The 19,921-nt window shown below is 35.5% G+C and overlaps 3 protein-coding genes across 9 annotated transcripts in view; 2 read left to right on the top strand and 1 right to left on the bottom strand.

Moving 5' to 3' along the window:
* The first annotated feature begins 176 nt into the window (after nucleotides 1-176).
* Nucleotides 177-8,865, top strand: bspry (B-box and SPRY domain containing). Of its 2 annotated transcripts, none has more exons than XM_055201017.2 (6): nucleotides 177-858; nucleotides 4,418-4,510; nucleotides 5,277-5,507; nucleotides 6,161-6,186; nucleotides 6,285-6,409; nucleotides 7,952-8,865. In XM_055201017.2, exons 1-6 carry the CDS (start codon nucleotides 481-483, stop codon nucleotides 8,503-8,505), a joined length of 1,407 nt encoding a protein of 468 aa, XP_055056992.2. In that variant the 5' UTR covers nucleotides 177-480; the 3' UTR covers nucleotides 8,506-8,865. The 2 variants fall into 2 exon arrangements, with proteins under 2 accessions (XP_055056992.2, XP_055056991.2); XM_055201016.2 differs by having other exon boundaries at nucleotides 181-858; nucleotides 4,418-4,516.
* Nucleotides 8,866-12,435: 3,570 nt separating this feature from the next.
* On the bottom strand, nucleotides 12,436-17,441 carry coq4 (coenzyme Q4 homolog (S. cerevisiae)). 3 transcript variants are annotated; one of them, XM_073860401.1, is made up of 7 exons: nucleotides 17,334-17,441; nucleotides 16,549-16,692; nucleotides 16,062-16,158; nucleotides 14,892-14,994; nucleotides 14,684-14,813; nucleotides 13,828-13,921; nucleotides 12,436-13,212 (listed from the first exon to the last, which is right to left on the bottom strand). In XM_073860401.1, exons 3-7 carry the CDS (start codon nucleotides 16,154-16,156, stop codon nucleotides 13,005-13,007), a joined length of 630 nt encoding a protein of 209 aa, XP_073716502.1. In that variant the 5' UTR covers nucleotides 16,157-16,158; nucleotides 16,549-16,692; nucleotides 17,334-17,441; the 3' UTR covers nucleotides 12,436-13,004. The 3 variants fall into 3 exon arrangements, with proteins under 3 accessions (XP_073716502.1, XP_055056984.2, XP_055056985.2); XM_055201009.2 differs by lacking the exon at nucleotides 17,334-17,441 and adding an exon at nucleotides 17,166-17,306; XM_055201010.2 differs by lacking the exon at nucleotides 17,334-17,441 and adding an exon at nucleotides 17,166-17,305 and having other exon boundaries at nucleotides 16,549-16,686.
* Nucleotides 17,173-19,921, top strand: part of traf2b (Tnf receptor-associated factor 2b) — a 24,660-nt gene continuing 21,911 nt past the window's right edge. The window contains exon 1 of one of the 4 annotated variants that reach the window (XM_055201001.2): nucleotides 17,173-17,314. The gene's annotated coding sequence lies outside the window, so the exon portion shown is untranslated. Of the gene's footprint in view, nucleotides 17,315-17,398; nucleotides 17,421-19,921 lie in introns of those variants that run through there. The other 3 variants (XM_055201004.2, XM_055201003.2, XM_055201006.2) reach the window with 3 other exon arrangements.

Here is a 19,921-nt window from a genome sequence, read left to right as displayed (position 1 = left end):
TAGCACACAAATATTATATTATTAGCAGTGTAAGGTTGTTCTGTATGGATCGACTCTTCGGTTGATTTATTGGTGCGTAAAAAGTTACACATTAACAGCGCAGGGCTTTTCAATTCTTTCCAGTCATTGGGCAGCTTCATGCTGCCTTTCGACCTGGAAGGTAATTATTATACTGTACCCTAACCCTGCCCACACGATATAACGTCATTTTTGTCATAATAAAACTCCTGACTCTCTGGGGCTGTGACAAACTGACAATATAGATATACTGACTAATGACCACAGACAATATAGAGAGACTTGCGCACTCTCCAGTTCCTCAAACTTCCGTGTTACACACCTGCGAGGGCGACCGAAAGGCAGGGCTCTGAAACTGGATACACCTGCGCCACAGGTATTTTACAGTACACACATCAGCGAAACTAGCCGGGTACACGCTGTTTATTCTGCTTTGAATAGTCAACATCTTATCTCGGTACCATGAGCGCGGAATATAGACTTTGCGAACTGGAAACTGTGTCCTTGCATGTCAGTGACCTGAAATCTGACCCTGGACTGGACGACCCTCCAAAAGAAGTTGGAAAAACTTTATTTGAAGACGGTGGGATGTTTTCATACACTAATGGCACAGTAAACAGAGAATCGTCGACAAAACCTGTACAGACAGTGAAGAACAATGTCAGCGATGCAAATTCCCTATCGGCTTTTGGAGAACCGAAAGTGTGTTCAGATCATGGATGCGAACTGAAGTTATATTGTAGTACAGAAGGAAAGATGATCTGCTCTCAGTGTGTTTCGGACGGATTTTGCCAGGGTCACGCGGTGACAGAACTGGTTACTCGGGCAGCTGCAGTAAGGGTGAGCAAGATAAAAAGTTAAAAAACATATCTTAAAAAATTATTTCTCCTGGAGAAGTTTTGTCTCATTTTTTCCCCTGGACTCAAGGCCGTAGCCACATCCTAAACATTGGGGGGACCAAAACATTATAAGACAATATAAAACAAGACAATTATATAATTGTCTTCTTTAATGGACATTTGGAACATGTCTTTGGTAAAATAGTTTGAAACCATACATGCCTTTGCCTTCATGTTATTATGTGTCTCCCAACCAGAGGGCTGTGGTCCAAAGGGGCCTCAAGATGACTTGAGACAATAAGCATGAAAGGGAGCTAAAACAACTGAAAAACAAGATATTTATTTGATTTTTTTATAACAATAATGCATGTTTCTGGTTATGCCTCATATAATATAAAATAAATATTTCATTAGGTAAAAATTGTGAGTGGGGGGCTTTGACATAAAAAAAAAAATCCACTGTTAAAATAAACACTTTAAAACCCCTTAACTGCCGCTATCCCGTGAGCAGGGGCCTATACCATGAAAATGGTTAAACAAACTTAGGGTTGCAGGATTAGTTTCAAGTTGACAAAACCAAGCCATTGTGACCAGGCCTTGTTGATACAAACTATTTTCAAGGTACCCAAAACCCAGGATTTGCACGAACTAATCCTAAACTTACCTGGCTAACCAACTAAACCGGCTTTATGGTATAGACGGTTTCATCGGACGCACGTGATACACGTCTGGATCTGAACCTTACTTCCGGTTTCGTTTTTTTAATGGTCTGACTAGTTGCTAAACTGATCTCTTGAACAAATGCCTCGTCGAAAATAACAAATGTTTTGGTTTTCTAGGTAATCTATTTGTTGTTTTTTTGCTTGTTATATAAATAAACTAGGTTTAAATAACTTTGTTGTTATTTATTCTTAGCGGAAGTTACGTGCGGACCGCGACAGCCGCCTGTTTATGTTGTTACTGCTGAAACCGTCTATAGGCCCCTGGACACCTGAGTTTACTTCAATATTTTGTGTGTAAATTTGTATCTATCACGACAAACTATATATCAAAGGTCTAAGAGTTTGGAATACATATTTTAAGAGTTTTATCAAATAAATTATGAAGGGAGAGTAATTGGTTCATTTCTGAAAAGTGTGCCTCAAAACATTTATATTTTACTAAATGTCACGGTCCCACTAGCAGCACACCTACATTTACTTCCGTGTTTTGCATGTGAAATTGGGATTTCTTATCTAATCATGACAAACTATATATCGCTTGAAAGCTCTAAGAGTGTAGTTTTTATATTTCATCACCATTTTGGGACAATTATGATGCAGTGAGAGCAAGTTTCTAAAATATCACGTGGGCTCAGGTGCACCCAATTTGGTTTTACATACATAGCACTTAAAAAATCTTGACAAACTGTATATATCGTTGAAAAAGCTCTAAGAATGTAGTTTTCATATTTCATCACCATTTATGACATAGTGAAAGTCAGTTTCTAAAAGGTCACAGGCTGCAGGCCCAATTTGTTTTTACTACCTACTCTAAACCTAATATATTCAAGGTATTCTGATGATATAAATAATGTAGTGCACGTTTTTTATTACATGACCCCCCCCCCAATAGGAATGCATATTAATTATTATATATTCATAACACTATATCTTATTATAAATCTTCTAAAATTTTGACAATCAATATATCATTGGAAAGCTGAAATAATGTAGTTTTCATATTTCAAAACATTTTAGCAGTAATAACAATGCAGTGACAGTAATTTATACATTTTTGACAAAATGCAGGAAACCTTTGACATCTAGTGGTCGTTGTTGGTAAAACCATTAAAAGTTTGACACAAACCAAATTTTTTGTGATTTTAACTAAATTTTTTCATTTGTATCATTTTTAAAAATAATTTTATGTATAAAATGTATAATATATTGCCAGATTTATATTTATTAAATATAAACAGCTATAACTTTTTTTTATTTAAAGGTCACAACAAAATCTGATCCCATTTTTTAAACCCTAATTAGTGTGTAATGTTGCTATAATAGCATAAATAATACCTGTAAAATGATAAAGCTGAAAGTTCACAGCTAGGCGATATATATTTCTTTAACATAATTTGCCTTTCAAATCCTACAGCGAACACCTGTTTTGGACTACAGCCCTCTACTTACTGCTTTAATGATGTCAGTAGAACAGTTTTTTGACTAAACTACGCACACAGGAATACGTCAGTCGCCAGCTAAGCTAACGGCAAGCTAAGCTGCTATCGAATCACAACACACTTAACAAACTACACAATCAGAACCCGATACGTATTTCTGAAGGAGGGACTTCATAGAACAAGAACATCAGCCCGTTTTTAGGACAGTGAAAACAGCAGTATACAAATGTAAATTGTGTGAAAAATTCTGCGCTTTTTTACACGTGAAACATGAACACACGTTATATTGCGCACTGTAAACACAATCAAAGCTTGCAGTGAAAGAACGGGACCTTGCAGTGAAAGGGAACCAGATTCAATAGTGCAAGCTTAGCAGACAGAGTCTACATAAAGATGCGCAATATGCGTTAACAGCGTATGTTAATCGTGAAATATAATGTTAAGCTATGTGAGTGGCCAAGGATTAGAGTAGCATCCAGAGTCACAGCTGACAGCCGACTTCAAAACGTTTACATTCATAGAAAATAATGTGTTCAATTTTTAGATACATGGCACGATGTGGTGCTTCTCGCCTGTTGTGCGACCTCTTTTACTGCAGGTTTATTTATTTGACCAATGAATAATATTATGAAGTGGCACTTAGGACACCTTACAATTAAAAAAATATAGAATATGGAAGACAAATATCCGTCCATGTTTACTAAAAAAAATTATTATAAATAAGGTTTAACTATCTTTCATGTGGTTCTCAACCTAGGGGGCACCATATCCCAGTGGGCCCCAGTTTTATAACATTTTATGAAATATACATTTTTTTAAAATAAATTATGTACTTATGTACTTAAATCTCAGACAAATAAGGGTACTAACCCTTGTTATATGTTTTGTTTAGGGAAAATTCTAAGTTTAGTTTGTTATGAATTTTCTTCGGGGGAGGGGGTTACGAAGTTATGCGCCCTGCACAAGGGGGGCCGCATGTCGAAAAGACTGCGAACCACTGTATTAAATGACTGATAATAGCACTGTTAATTCATACTGTTATTATAACAGTGACAAAAATATACAGTACAATATACAAATCAAATGCATCTTTTCTAAACTTTTTGTTTTCATTTAATGAATGCTAATACGATATAAAAGAAATAACTTACTAATTGATTTGTGAATGAAAATACCTTGATTTTTTTAATATAACGCTAGTTTATATTTATTACTATAAGTGGTGTATTGCCAGTAATATGAACCATTCTATGACATTTGCTCAGATTCCCTTCATTCCACTGAGAAACTCAAATGTTATCCAAATCCATTTACAGTACTCCTGCATACAGTTTTAATCCCTGTACTTGAAATCCTTTGTCCTTTTATAATCTGACTTTAGTTTCTTTGTTTTAAACAGAATCAGTTGGTGGATGTCTGTGAGAAGATGCAGCTTCAAGCCCTGCGTATTGAGCGATTTATCGACCGTACACTTACAGCACGAGAAAAAGCTGTACAAGTATACTTGATAAATTCACTCATTCACACTCACAGAGAAAAAAGAGCACTATAAATAGACTGTGGAAACAGTATTAACAAGTAGCACGGTATTATTATGGTTTGTTGATATTTACCATGCAAAACTATGCTTTTTTGACATACATAACCAGTCAAATGTTTGGGGTCACTTATTCATAATTTTTTTAGAAGAATAGTAAACTCATCAACGTTTGAACATTGATGAGTATAAAGTTTTGACTTTAAACAAAACTATCTGATAACACAAATGGAAAGATTTATGTGTGACTAAAAAAATATTTTATCATTTAGCAAGAAGGTCGCACCTTGAAATGCTTTTTCAGCAGTATTGAACGAGTTCCCATATATCGGCTCTTATCAGCTGCTTTTATTTCATTATATTGTCCATGTTATCAATATAAGTTAATATTTCAGTTAATATTTTCCACAACATTTTTTTAAATGTTAGTTTTTAAGATTACACGAAACACAAGACACGCTTTGTGTTTTATGATCAGAAATGCCTTTAGAAATCAATTGGCATAATTGTATAATAGTTAATTTGTGACATTGGTACCATGGCAATATCATCATTTTTTGGGAAATTTACCTTCATGGTACCATGTAATTTTTTCAAGTACCTTAAAATGTACAGCAAATATAATGGTACAAAAAGCCTCCCTTAAAATACACTCAATACAAATACCTATAGTTATATCAGGTTAATATGGTGTAGTAAATAGTCTGTGTTGAATTCATAGGTAGATGCAAATAGCGCGAGAGAGCGCGTGCTGTCTCAGGTGAATGCAGTGCGTGAGGCTCTTGAGGATGAAGAGCAGCATCTCTTGGAGGCCATACAACGTGAGGAGGAACGCGTGGAGCAATGTCTTCTCACTCAGAGAGCACACTGGACACAGACTCTAGAGAAACTCTCAAACGCACGCACCAGTCTAGTGCATAAACTTACACACTCCACAGATGTCATGCTTGTGGTGAGTCAATAGAGTGCAAAAAATGTGCAGATATGGGCACAATTTTTTTGTACATTCAATTACAGGTATCCAGACTGGAAACTGATGTAAAACACAGATTTTTAATATACTAACTTAAGTATTTAAAACATACAATTCTTAAAACAATAAACCTTTATTAGCTTCAGAAAACAGTTTTTTCAGAGGTGGCCAATTTGTATTAAATGGTTTTTGTACGATTTGCTTTCGCTCCTATGACGTTTGGGTTAGGGGTGTTTTGTTCAATTCACAATTTTGTACAATTCATACAAATTCATATGAATTAGCAAACTCGTAAAATGCTTACAAATTCCTGTGAGATCAGGATACTTTAACAAACTTATAGACATTACTTTTAATGGCACCTATAAGGACATTCAAATTGCAAATGTATTGTAAAAATCATCAAATTGTATATTATAATTTTTTTTTTTACTTTAAAGTACATTTGTCTGTATACTTCATGGTAGCTTGTTAATGTTTAGTGTATAGTTGTTTAGACTGGAAGATTTACCAAGACAATAGTATGTTTTGATATTAATAATCAACTGAAAGAACATAATAATGTTTATGATAAAACATTTTATGTATTGTGGTAATCTATTGATTGTTGTATTTTCATTCTTTGTTTTCAGAATGCTAATCAGGAAATATATGACAGGTAATTGGTCAAATTTACAAACAATGCAATTAATTTTAATATGTTATATGTGTTAAGATAAGTCAGATGTGATCATTGTTTGTACATAAATGTTTTAGGGTTGAGGATGCAGAAGGTGTCGGTGAACCCAGAGACACTGAGCAACTGAGAATGAATAGTGAATGTAGCATCAGTAAACTTTTGGTGGGCTTATGGGCCAGTGCCATACTGCTTGGACCATCTGGTAAGTGCAGTTCTACTTCAATTTAGATGCTAAACAGATAATTAAAGATTTAGCACATCTAGTCCAATGATCACCTAGCTTTCAATGGGATTTAAATTTAGACTCTGATTTTGAGATTTAGATAAAACAAGAGTTTAATAGAATAACATTTATATACTTTTAGATGAGTGTGGTAGTTGACATTCTAAAAATTATTTTGCGCAGTATTAAAATTGATTTTTAATTTGTAATTATTTGAGGTACTGAAAATTGCGACCCAGCCTGTGAAAACTCATCATTATATAACGAGACTGAGATTTCAAGGACCGAGTCACATTATAACATAATTCATAAATGCTATCAAATATATCAAGGCATACCAGCTGCAGTACATATCAAGGCATTTTTATCTATTTTGACCGATTCCCGTAATCTGCATCCTGACGAAATAAGTTGTTTTAATGCTTACTTGTTGAAACTTTGTGGATGCATTACATTTCATAACTTAAAAATCGCCTGGAATTAAGTGTAAACAAAAAACCTTTGAATCATTTGTAGACAATAGGATTTAATAAAAACGAGAGAGAAAAAATATTTTCACCATAGATTATAATTTTCCTGTGAGGAAAGTGAAAATTCATGTTATGTCATCTGCCAATGACAAATTTCTATGGCAATCCATACACTCTAAAGAATTTTGGGTTGTTTTTAACCCATGGGTAACTATTGGACAGAACACATTTCTGGGTTAAAATGACCCAATAATGGGTTGTTTTTACCCAATTGCTGGGTTACTGTTAATCAACCATGTTGAAACAACCCAGCAGTTGGGTTAAAACAATCCATTGTTTGGGTCGTTTTGGCCCAGAAATGTGTTCTGTCCAGTGGTTATTCACCCAGCCCTGGATTGAAAACAACCCAATATTTTTTAGAGTGTTTTTTCGCTATTTTCCGCTATTATCCACTATGTGGCGCTCTTACCCAACTTATACAACACTGAAGCATCAACTGATCTAAAAACTGTAAAACTCAAAGTATGTTTTGATTGTCATTCTGAATATGTTCTCTAAAGATCCTTTACAAAAATGCAATTATCTCAGCTTTATGTTTAAAATTTAATATTTTTAAAGAAACCTACCCATATTTGAGATGTGATAAAAAGAGAACAAATTAATTTTTTTTGTTTGAAAGCAGAGTTTTTTTTTTCATTTGATATATTGTATATTATATGTTTAAAGAAGAACATTTTCTGGATGGCATTAAACTTTTGTGAAAATCATTAAAAAAGCTGGCGCTGGCTGGCACCTTTTTTTAAAACGCTGGACAACGAAAGAGTTAATAGCAGTAAAAAAATTTTTGCTCTCTATCATTTGTCTCTACATATAGGGATAAAACGATGCAAGGTAAACCATCACAGATAAGATGTTCATAACTGCATTTATCTTCTTTATTTTGTTAATAATATGACACTGTATCCACTGCTGCAATAAATGTCTTTCCCGATCCTTGTCATTTGCCATAGCTTTAGCATCATCTTCATGTATCTCTCTTTATTTTCCTTAGCTCCTGGTTCAACAAAGCTACAGTTTGAAAGGCGAACAGTCAGCCCACTTCTCTCCCTCTCTGACGACCAGCGCACTTTAACATTCCTGCCCAAACGTCAGCGTCAGACACCGCCCTATGACCCAGCACGCTTCGATAGCTGGCCCAATGCCCTCTGCTCCCCTCCCATGTCCTCTGGCACTTACAGCTGGGTGGTCGACGTGGGCACAAGTGCCGCTTTTAAAGTGGGTGTATGTTGCGCTAGCATGGAACGCAAGGGGTCCGGCAATGATGCCCGGCTGGGCTACAACGCGAAATCATGGGTGCTTTCACATTATGATGGAGACCTTTCCTTCTGCCATAATGGATGTAATGTGGGTATATCTGTGGTTAAGAAGCTCAAGAGAGTAGGTCTGCTGCTGGACTGGCCCGGTCAGATGCTGCTGTTCTATGATCCTGAATCTATGTCTGTGCTACATGTAGTCAAACATGCTTTCAGCGAGCCGCTGCTGGCCGCATGCGCTGTAGCTGATCAGAGTGTCTCTCTAGTCAACTTAAAAAGAGTGAAGGAATGAACGTTTTTCTGATACAGAATCATTTGAAGTGTAATTTTTAAATATTGTTTTACATAATTTGTGCCATTGAGGATCAATGATCATCACATAAGAAAAGTGTGATTCTCTCAGTAATATTGTTTAGTTTGAAGAAGGAAATTTTTGGACAGGCTATGTAACAGTGACTATTTATATATATTTTTAAGTTATTGAACAATAATCCACTCTCTCTTTTAGAGCTGTATATATGTTAAATTAGTGCAATTATTGTTGACTTTTTGTATTTATTTTCCACATCACAAATATCTGTGATAGAACACAGCATGCCTGTATTTGAAATTTGAATAATAAAATGGTTCTGCCTACCTGATCATGTTTAAATTGGCATAGTTGAGATTTAAATGTAATATTTAAATTGTTGTTTGTAAAAAAAAAACACTGTGTGCCATCCTCAGGGTAAAATTATTGAAATTAGGGTGTCTGAAAATTCCCCGTTGCAGGCATGATGGTCACATCTGGAAAGTAAAGATTATTTTCATTATAATTAGGGCCGGGACTTTAACTTTAATTACACTTGCATTAAGAAAATTAAAGAAACTTGCAATCAGAAATGGCAAAGATATTGGAATAAATGTAAAACAGGAAGACATTTTTATAATATATGCAACAATGCAAGACAAAGTAGATTGACAAAATGTAAGTAGAGAAGATCAGGTTATAAGGACATACAAAACATAATTCAACACTTCATATTATAGGAAAACATGGAACAGGATTATGTGAAATATGTCAAGTAAAGGAAACAGTTGAGCATGTGATGTTATTCTGTCCTAGGTATGAACAGGAAAGGATTGAGTTAATAAGAAAGGTACAGGAAATGGGATGCAAAGAATTTTAAATCAATAACATATTAAACACTACACTAGGATCTGGAGAAATTATAAGGTCAGTTTTAAAATTTATTAAGTAGCCTATAGTGGTCTTAGAAATAGAATATAGACATCTTTAACATACTACTAAACTGAAATCACTTCACACTCCAGCACAGGTGGTGGCGGTATGCACCAAAAAGTTGATATGCGACCCGTCAATAAATCCATAGAAGAAGAAGAAGAGCACCAACTAGCGTTCATGAGTCATGACTTCATTAAAGGAACAGTATGTAGGATTGTGGCCAAAACTGGTATTGCAATCACAAAACTTGTGGCTAAAACCGGTACTGCAATCGCACAACTGGGGTGTATTCCAGAAAGCAGGGTTAACTTACCATCAGATTAACCCTAAACTTTGGGTTGATCAACCCCAAACTTGCTTACTCTGGGTATGTCGGTTCCAAAACTCTGGGTATGCCGGTTTAAGAGTTAGTTCAATCAACCCGCTGAAAGTAACCCAGAGTTAATGCGCGCTCACGGTAACAAAAGGCATTGTTAATGGATCACAGATTTCACGAGTCACCATGGAAACGTCAGAGAACTTAAAAGTTTTTAAATGAGAAATAACATTATAAATCAATACTTTTTTGTCAAAATCAACGTTTTATAACGTTATATAAGTGCGTGATTACAAAACAGATAAAATTAATTAATTAATTAATTAATACAAACCTATTTTAGCCCATTTAAGTCCAATATTATATATGTCTCAATGAGAAATACACATAATATTATTTAAATATTATTTAAAAGCCTGTAAAAATAATAATAGATTTTATATATGATTTTAAATATATTAATTAGATATAATTAGACAATTAAGATGATCTTTTCTCTTATAAAAATTAACAATGGTTTTACTACAGTTAAAAAAAACATGGTTACAGTAAAACCATGGTAACCACAAAATAACCATGGTTTTTCCCTTTGACTCAAAAATGATAGCTCAGGAAAGCAGCTTCAAAAGGCCCATTTTAAAGAAAAAAAGGTGATTTAGAAAAAGACCAACTATCAAATGTAGAGAGGGGGCTAAGGATCTGAAGTGCATGCTTAAGAAATAAATATTATACTTTGAAATATATATTTATAATTTTATTTCATTATGTACATGATCTAACTGATAATAGAAAATATCTGACAACTATGCCATGTCTGTGATTCACCTGTGTCACTCTGTGGGTCAGTGCTAAATCGTGCCTGTGCTTCATGGGTGTCATTCTGTTGGTCAGTGTTAAATCATGTGCCTTATCTGTGTCATTCTGTGGGTCAGGTTAAATGCATATCAGACACTGCAGGCAGGGGTAACTTGTGTCCCTCAGTAATTATTATTATTATAACGTGCATCATGTGTTTCTATTCTATTTCTGGCTCAATAATGACAATGTATTTGCACACACATTTATTATAACTTAGATTTATCTCAAATTATCTAGTAAGTGAAAGATGAGGTTATTTAAGAATTGACAAAATTGATATGGAAATGTACTTTATTGTTAACATTAATTAACTGACGGAAATGTGTTTCATTCATACACTGATATTATAATTAAATGTATAGTATTTAATCCGAACACAAATATGAATCAATTTTTATAAATAATGGACATAATTAAATGTATAGTAATTAGTCCAATCACAAATATCAATGTTATTAAAAAAAGAAAAAAAGAGTTTCTTTAAAGAAAATATCATACATTTTTAAGACAGCAATAAATATTTGTGACTGTAAATGTAATAAAATAAATGCTTTAACATTGTAATATGCAAAATATATGCTTCCACGCCCGCTGCACGCTCATCATAAGTACACGCATGCGCAGACATCCTGCAGAACCTAGTTTTATTAACTAAAATGAACTTACCCTGCAACATAACCTGCTCTGGACCAGGTTATCTTCAGAGAGTCAGTTGCTATGGTTATTTACATAACCCGAAAGTTACCTTCGTTTTTGGAACCGAAAGCAGAGGTTATCCGCTTACTAATGCGGCTTTCACATAAGCGGTGTGCGCTGCGCTCGCCGCTTGTGCATTGCTGGCCAGACCAGAGTATAAGCAGCTCTTCGTCCATTTTGTTTGGACGCCCCGTTTCTATTGGCCGCGCGGGTAATCACAGTGCACAGCGCAAAAGTTAAACTATTTTGAACTTTGACCGCGACGTGAGCGCAAGCTGCGCTCACTGCGCCCGCACTTTGCTCGACACAACAACAAACCGCCCTTGAGCAGCGCAAGCCATTGAAATGAATGGGTTTCATAGCGCAGCGCGCACCGCATCCTATGTGAAAGCCGCATTACTCCTAAACTTACCCGGGTAAGTCACATAACCTGCTTTCTGGAATACACCCCTGGTGGCCAATACACAAAATGACAACATAAACATCATTTGAGGGCTGCAACTCCACTTTTTAAATGACAATATCCTGGCCAGACCACTGTTGTCAGTGATATAAGTATTTGAAATGAAAATGATTTCTTAATGTCTAGTGACATATCAGGGCCATTTAATGATTAATTGATATAAATTTCTTACATACTGTTCCTTTAACTTCTCAATGTTCTCAGGTAAAATATTTATATGCGATTAAAATGTGATTAAGTAAGTACAAAGCCTCTAATTAATGAGAATTATTTTTTTAATCTTGTCCCGGCCCTAATTTTAATCTGATATTGACAGATGAACAACTTATTTTCCATAAAATACCAAATACAGGAAATCAATATATGATCGAGAAAAAATATTATTTTTTCCTACTATGGAAGTAAATGGGGCTCACAAACGGTTTGGTACAAACATTGCTCAATAAATCTTCCTTGGTGTTCATCTGAAAAAAAGAAATTTATGCAGGTTTGTAACATGATGACAGTGAGTAAATGATGGCAGAATTTTCCTTTTTGGGTGATCCCTTTAATCCAAAGCAAGACTTACACCACTAGAGGGAAGCAGAGGGCAGAAAACTCACTTCTCTGGTTTAGAATTAGAGAACCTGTGAAAAAAATCCAGACATAAGTCAAGAAACAAATCTACTAAATCCAAATTTGTTTAGCATGTTTAATTGGTTTCAGAATGCAAATATTGATGCACTCCAGGCATTAGGCAAGTACCATAAATATATGGTGTTATAAATAATACAAACATGACTGATTTTAATGCATACCAAATTATAAATTACACATTACATTACTACGTATATTTTAACATTTACACTGTGAAGTTTTGTGATGTATTAACTTGTCCAGTATGGCAAACTGGTGTAACATCTAAATGCTATTAACATAGCATGTTAACACCAATACATAAGCAGTAATACTAATGCTTTATATAATACTTATAATAAAAACCAAACATCTTCTTCCTGAATTATCTAATACTTTTAACAAAATGAAAAAAATCATATTCTCTTAATGTGTTTACAAAAATCTTGTTAAAATGTTTCTATAGATTTATGCCTTACATTATTTTTTATTGTGATTATTTTCAGACAGCATTTCCTGTATTAGGAGGAAGCAGGATATTTAAACATGATGATCTTTGTTTTCAGTAGGATGTATGCAAGTTCCTTGTGGGTTAAACATTTCCGTCAGATAAATCAGTTAACTGATAGGGATACTGTTCTCTGAAGTTTGGTGTTTTTTTCTGATGGCAAGATTGAGTGGTGGTGGCTCAATGTTCAGTTCACGTCTGAGATCATGAAGGTTCTGCTCCCATCTGCGCTCATAGAAAATGCTGAGAATACAGCGGGCACGAGTGCCACTGCGCAAGGCCCATGGCCCGAGAGACTTAATCAGCTTTTGTAGACGACTGACAGACACATACAAGGAGGAATATGAATATTTTTAAATACACATTCTAAAAACTGTTTACTTTTACATAGCTCCATGTCAAAAAGGGACAACCCCAACTTGGTTGTAATGATAATTAAATTTTAAACGACAATACTAACCGTCAGGACATTTTATCGTGGTTAATCGTAATACCGTTAATCGTCCCATCCCTAAGCATCAGTATCTTAAAATGTACATTTATTTACTCAGAATGAAACCAATTTCGTTGGTCAGCCACAGTATTAACTTATAAAGCTGTTTATTTTCAGCCATTCATTTTAAAGTCAGTTTGCAGGAAGTGTTGTCTGTATTATGAGGAAGAAGGAAATTACAATCTTTGTACTGAGTGGTATGTTTGTAAAAAAAAACTCAAAAAAAGCAAAAAAAAGCAAAACTATTGAAATCTATTGATATTTAGTATTGACAAACTAAATCAAAACAATTTTAATTAAGGATGTGGGTTTACCCTATACTGTATATTATTGTTTTCACAAACATGTGTTACGTGGAAATTGTAGTTGTATTTGTCCTTGATTATAAAGTTTTACTTGTATTTATTGAACACAAAACAAAGCTCAAAAAACTTGCATACCTGACAGACAGGCGGAGGGGTCCAAGTGTTGCTCCAAGGACACACATGGGCAGACCAGTCTGTGCAGCCTCGAACCACTTCACAGCAACCTCACCTGTGAATAAAAGGAAAACTAAGAAAACATGCCACTCCAAATAAAAAACACAGTTGTAATCATTATTGTCATTACTCTATAACTTATGTGCATTAAAGCAAACCGGCTCACATTGCCCCAGCTTAGGCAGGCCGCCCAAACTGCAAAGTGCTGCGGGAAACACTGATGTATGTCCATGGTTTACATTGGGATTTGAACCTTTTGCATATTGTTAACATGTACCAACACACACTTACACACCAAAGGAAATGTAAAATTGTGATTCGGATAATTGGTGCTCTTTAAGGTCGAAAAACTACAAAGTGTTGCTTTAAATAGATAACAAACTTGAGAGTGTATTTCATAAAAGAGTTTTGATATATTTACGATAGGAAATTACAAATTATCTTCCTGGAACATGATCTTTACTTAATATCCTACTGATTTTTTATATAAAATTAAAATCTATCATTTTGACCCATACAATGTATTGTTGGCTATTGCTAGAAATATATTTGTGTGACTGTGTGTGGTTTTGTGGTGCCGGATCACATATAGCACCAGTGTGCTCATGGCAACCCAAGTTCGATTCCCATCTCGGAGGTCCTTTGCCGATCCCCCTTCGCCATCTCCACCCAACCCCTGTCTACTCTCCACTACAGTGTTTAAACACAAAAGCCTGAAAAAAAGCCTTTCCTTTAATAAATTTAAATGCATGGAACAAATCAACCCTAAAACATCTGAAACAGTACAGTTATTTTCCATTAAGGTGACATTGCTCACCCAACATGTTGGTGGGCATTCCAAGCAAGGTATGCAACAGGTCGTGGACTTCACGATATCGCTGCATAACATATGCTAGCTCCTCGTCATCCACAAACTTCACATCAGCCCGCGAGTCAGGGGTGACTCTCTGAACAAGATGAGATGATCATGTGTGATTTGACCATTATGTAATAAAATGTAAAAGGGACATTTAGGCTAATTTTACATTTTCTTCTAGGAAGCGAAGGTACTCTCTTCCTAATGATCCATCTGGCAAAGCACACATTCGAGTGACGTCCAATGTAGATAGGCGGATCCGAGGACGTTCCCTACAGACAAAACATAAATGACAAACTTTCCAGAACATATTGCCAGTGGGACCGAATTTCTCATGACACCGGCAACATTATATAGTCAAAGCATGTGACACCATACATTTATAGACTTCCATAGTAGGAATAATAAAATATATGATGGAATTTAATGGGTACCGTCAACTGTGTGCTTACCATAATTTATCAAAGTATTGTCTTAGTCATTTATCACAATACTTCCATAGTAGGAAAAAATATTTTGGAAGTCAAAGGTCACTTACTGCTGTGCGTTTACCATCATTTCTCAAAATATTTTCTTTTGTGTTCATCAGAAAAAAATTTGTACAGGTTTAGAACAAAATGAGGATGGGTAAATGATGACAGAATTTTCATTTTAAAGTGCACTATCCCTTTAAGTGGAGAAATCCAACATAACTTGATAATCTTGTTCAGGCTTGATCACCGGTGTCATGAGCAATTCGGTTGTATAAGTAGACAGTCAAAAGTGGAAATGGTACAGTATAATAATCTAAATAATAAAATGACACAAGCAATGTGTAGATCTCCCACCTATAGCCTCATTTATATACTACTATATGAAACATATCATTTAAAAGACATCAATTGTAATTTTAACAACGTTCTAACTACATAAATCATAACACGATTTTGTAGGAATTGTAATAAGGCACTAAGAAAACTACCCATGAGGAGTTTTTTCAGCCAATGGAATCACGCGGGGTCCTAGAGGAGACCGAATTGCCCGGGGGGGACCGAATTGCTCATGACACCGGCTTTCCATTGGCTGACTCAGAGGTTAAGGTTGGCCATTTTAGGTTGAAACATTGTAGTCCTCAGTTTGCAGCAGTTGTCTTACACTTTACTGAAAGTTGTTTTCAGCTTCTTTATAAATGTCTCATACTCTCAGACTGATCCTACTCCTTACTAAGAGTTTTTTTTACACTTAAGTCATAGCTTAAGACTATTCTTAAGACCATTTCTGAGATATTTTATACATACGGGCCTTGGAGTATGTTATGCATAATATACAACTACAGTGAAAGTAAATATGTGAGACCTACGTCAGAATTGTGTAACCTTCAGGGTCATTTCTCATCCGATTCCTAAGGTTGATCAAGGCCATGTGACCAGTGGTCTCCCCAAGCACTGCGACCATATCTGTAAAAGGTTAATATAGTCATGGGGATTACTGCCAGAAATTTATATGACATCATTTACAAAAGACCACCCTTCTTTGTTTGTTTGGTACTTTTTTGTATTGCACCTTGAGCTGCTATTACAAACTATTGCAATGACTGTGCAGTTTAACAAACATTTATTTGGAGATGTTTTCCCAAAATTGGCTTTAAAAAATCTGTCTGAACCTGGTGATAACTCTACTGCTAGCATTACTGTAGTTTTACTACTCCTCAAATAAGAATGTTATAGCGAACATATTCATAACTACTTCTAATGTCCATATCCTTTCTATAAATCCACTCAGAAAAAAAACGAAATTAGTGTCTCTTATTTAGGAATCTAAGAAACCCATTACATAATCGGCTTTACCATGTCTGTAGGGGTTCTGTAGGGCAGCCACTCCTGAACCCAAAGCCAGAAGAGCTTTCTGAACAGAGCTGGTTGGGATGTGACTTGAATACAAAGTTCCATTTAGATTTGATTCTGAGCTTGTGTGCTGCTGCCCAGCTAGTACTGAATAGGAGGAAATGAGAGATGTGAAACAAATCCGAGACAGTATAGTCAACAGTAATTTTTCCCAAATTACCATGTGGTTATGGGCGGATTTTGAGCACCGAAATCTTTTGCAAGGTCAGAAATGCACATAGTATGTTTTGACAAGGGTTAGTGTGAGCAAATCAGTTCCTTAGCAAGCTAACGTTACTGTTTATATTTTATAATGCTAATTTAGGGTGCTAACAGGCAAGGCTAAACAACAGTCGCATCGGGCTAAACCGCGGATTTAACTAGCTTATTAACTTACTAAATGATCGTCGTGTTAGATGACATATAAACACGTAAGAGCTTGCACAATACTAAGTTAGCCAATAGCTAGTGGCAAGGTTAGAAAGTTACGCTTTAAAACATGGCTGGTACACAGTTTCACAACGAATTTTAAAGTTTTAATTTTAAAGAGAGCAATAACTCTAAAACTCTTTAAAAAATACCTCCATATGAACGGCGACAATAATATCGGCGCCAGTTTGTTAGAAAGCTTGAAGGACGCATTCTCGTCGTGCAACCTTCATCCTGGGCGTGTACAACCTACTTGAAGCTCCGCCATTTGGAGTTACTCTTCAGAGTATTTGAGTGTTTGGTGAGTATATTTTACTTACTTTTGCTTGCCGTAAAAACTCACGTTGACTGTACTAAGATGACTCGTGACATTGGCTGTAATTCGGCAGTGCGAGTATGGTGTGCAGGTAGCGAGCCGAGTTGCCATTTTAGTCATTTTAGTGCCATTTTTTAATATGATAATGTGAAAAACGACTTAACTGTATTTACAGCATTTTATACTGTTCAGTTTCATACCTTCGAGTGGTTGGTATGTATCACATTAGCTTATGGTGATTTGTTTTGGTGACTGTAACTAGGGAACATGTTTTAGCCGATGTGTTAAGGCCTAACGTTAGAGTTACTTTAAGGAGAAAACTTATTACAGGGAAATAAACACTTGATCTGGCGTAATTGACGGGCCTAATAATGCTGCTTATCGATTTTGATAGCGCTGGAGCTAATCATACGTAACGTTATAGTTTCACAAAAGCTTTTCAGTGTGCTTTAGGAAATTCTTTTGTGTGACTAATATCGTTTTAATGGCTGAAATCAGATGCTTGGTAAAATAGTGTATAGTATCAAATGTATCCAATGTATAGTTTTAAATTTATATTATCTGTAGCTACCCATTTTACTTTCAGTATACTATGCAATACTGTACATTTCTCTAAAAAAAATCACTTTATATAAAATTAATAATTTTATTGTATTTTAGGACTTTCCTTTTTTTAGGGGTGAAATTTAACATGGTTTTATATTTAAGCTGTAAATATTTTACTTCAAAACATTTCAAAAACATTTTCCGTTTTTAAAGGTGCAGTGTGTAATTTTTAGAAGGATCTCTTGACAGAAATGCAAAATTATACAAAACTATATTATCAGGGGTGTATAAAGACCTTTCATAATGAACCGTTATGTGTTTATTACCTTAGAACGAGACCTTTTTATCTACATACAAAGAGGGTCCCCTTACATGGAAGTCGCATGTTGTGCCGCCATTTTCTACAGAAGCCCTTAACGGACCATTTTTTTACTAAGTTGTCTCTGACGATGACATGTTTGTCCGATGGCGGCTGCTGTGGCTTCTCTATGCGTTTCAAAAGCAAGAGGTGAGCAGTGGACTACTCCGTTGGTTGCAATTCGCAACCTCACCACTAGATGCTGTTAAAATTTACACACTGCACCTTTAAAAATTCAATAGAGGGTATGCATTGACGTCACTTTTCCACGTGACCACGCCGGAACTCGCCCCGTCGAGTGGCAAACGCTCAAACAAAATGGCTGGTTTTCATAGCCGCTGCTGCGAAAATGCCAGTAAAACTGACTATTATCAGCTTAAATTGAATTTAGTTGGACTTGATAGCAGAGGTGGACAATACTAGTTACATTTTCCAAGCATGTGTGCTTTATTAGTGTGCTTGTATTTGGAAAAATGTTACTTGACTACATTCTAAAGCATAGAATCATACTGTGTATTGTTTAATATTGCATATTAAAATTTATTTAATTCCCTAATTACATTCAAATTGTGTACTTTTACTTGAGTAAAAGTATGTTAATATACTTAAATAATAAATGTAAAACAAAAACTTGTACTTATGAAATGTAAAAGAATAAAAATTATGATAATAATATGCTTTGGAATGTATGTTTCCCAAAGAAAAACACGGATAAAATACAAATACTTGACAAAATACTTTTAAGTATAAAGTAAAACCTCTGCTTGATAGTGACCCTAGCAACTTGTCAACCCACCTGTAGTACTCTGTGGACGCTAGCATGAACGATCAATTTACTTCTCCTTTCGGTGTTTTTTGACAGTCTGTAAAATGATAGCTCCGAAATTCTTGTTAATCTGTTAGTACAGTCTATCGCACAACAGGTGTTTCCCATTTAGACGCGCTTTCCCCGTGTTTTCACAGATTTCACACTGTACTCAAATGCTGCTGCTCTGTCTTTTGCCACTCAGTGGGGGTAACCGCAGTCATTTTCGGTGACTTCATGTGCATAGCTTCTATAGCAGTGTTCCCCAAATCTTACCCTGGAGGGCCGGAGCACTACAATTCAATTCAATTCAATTCAATTTTATTTATATAGCGCTTTTCACAATAGTTAATTGTTTCAAAGCAGCTTTACATTAATAGATGTATGAAACAGAGAAAAACGAGCATAGTAATAATGTAATGTATACAGTAAAGTAGTAAGTTAAGCCAAAGGTGGCGTACTCTCCAGAGGATGAATAAACCCCCTAGGAGAAAAACCCTCCTGGCTACAGAGTTTAGGTCCAACCCTAATCAAACTTACCCACCTGTGATTTTCTAGTGATCATGAAGACCTTGATTAGCTTGGTCAGGTGTGTTTGATCAGGGTTGGAGCTAAACTCTATAGTATACACAGATGCAGATGCAGAGCGATCCTCAAAACTTAGATGCATATACAGCTGTTTGCCCTAGGTCCTGGGTTTTATAAGTTGAGGAAGAGTGCCACCTGGTGCATAATAGCGGTATTGCGGATTGACGAGACAACGCGTAATCTCGTCACGGCACGTGTGTCAGATGAAACCCTCTAAAGTACAAATTTTACACATTAACGTTAGCTCATTGTAGTTTTTGACACGCATTATCTATGTTTTGAACGAATGTAATCT

Source organism: Misgurnus anguillicaudatus, chromosome 22 (genome assembly GCF_027580225.2).
Source record: "Misgurnus anguillicaudatus chromosome 22, ASM2758022v2, whole genome shotgun sequence".
NCBI lineage: Eukaryota > Metazoa > Chordata > Actinopteri > Cypriniformes > Cobitidae > Misgurnus > Misgurnus anguillicaudatus.
The sequence above is the reverse complement of the archived record's forward strand: the minus strand, read 5'-3'. Positions and strand labels throughout refer to the sequence as shown.

Coding starts and splice junctions, on each gene's coding strand:
- bspry (XM_055201016.2), top strand. CDS start 481: ATGAGCGCGGAATATAGACTTTGCGAACTGGAAACTGTGTCCTTGCAT. Junction 5,508..6,160: donor CCACAGATGTCATGCTTGTG/GTGAGTCAATAG, acceptor CTTTGTTTTCAG/AATGCTAATCAGGAAATATA. Junction 6,410..7,951: donor CATACTGCTTGGACCATCTG/GTAAGTGCAGTT, acceptor TATTTTCCTTAG/CTCCTGGTTCAACAAAGCTA.
- coq4 (XM_055201009.2), bottom strand. CDS start 17,226: ATGCGTCCTTCAAGCTTTCTAACAAACTGGCGCCGATATTATTGTCGC. Junction 14,995..16,061: donor GAAGGTTACACAATTCTGAC/GTAGGTCTCACA, acceptor TTTTGTCTGTAG/GGAACGTCCTCGGATCCGCC. Junction 14,814..14,891: donor TTCGCTTCCTAGAAGAAAAT/GTAAAATTAGCC, acceptor CATCTTGTTCAG/AGAGTCACCCCTGACTCGCG.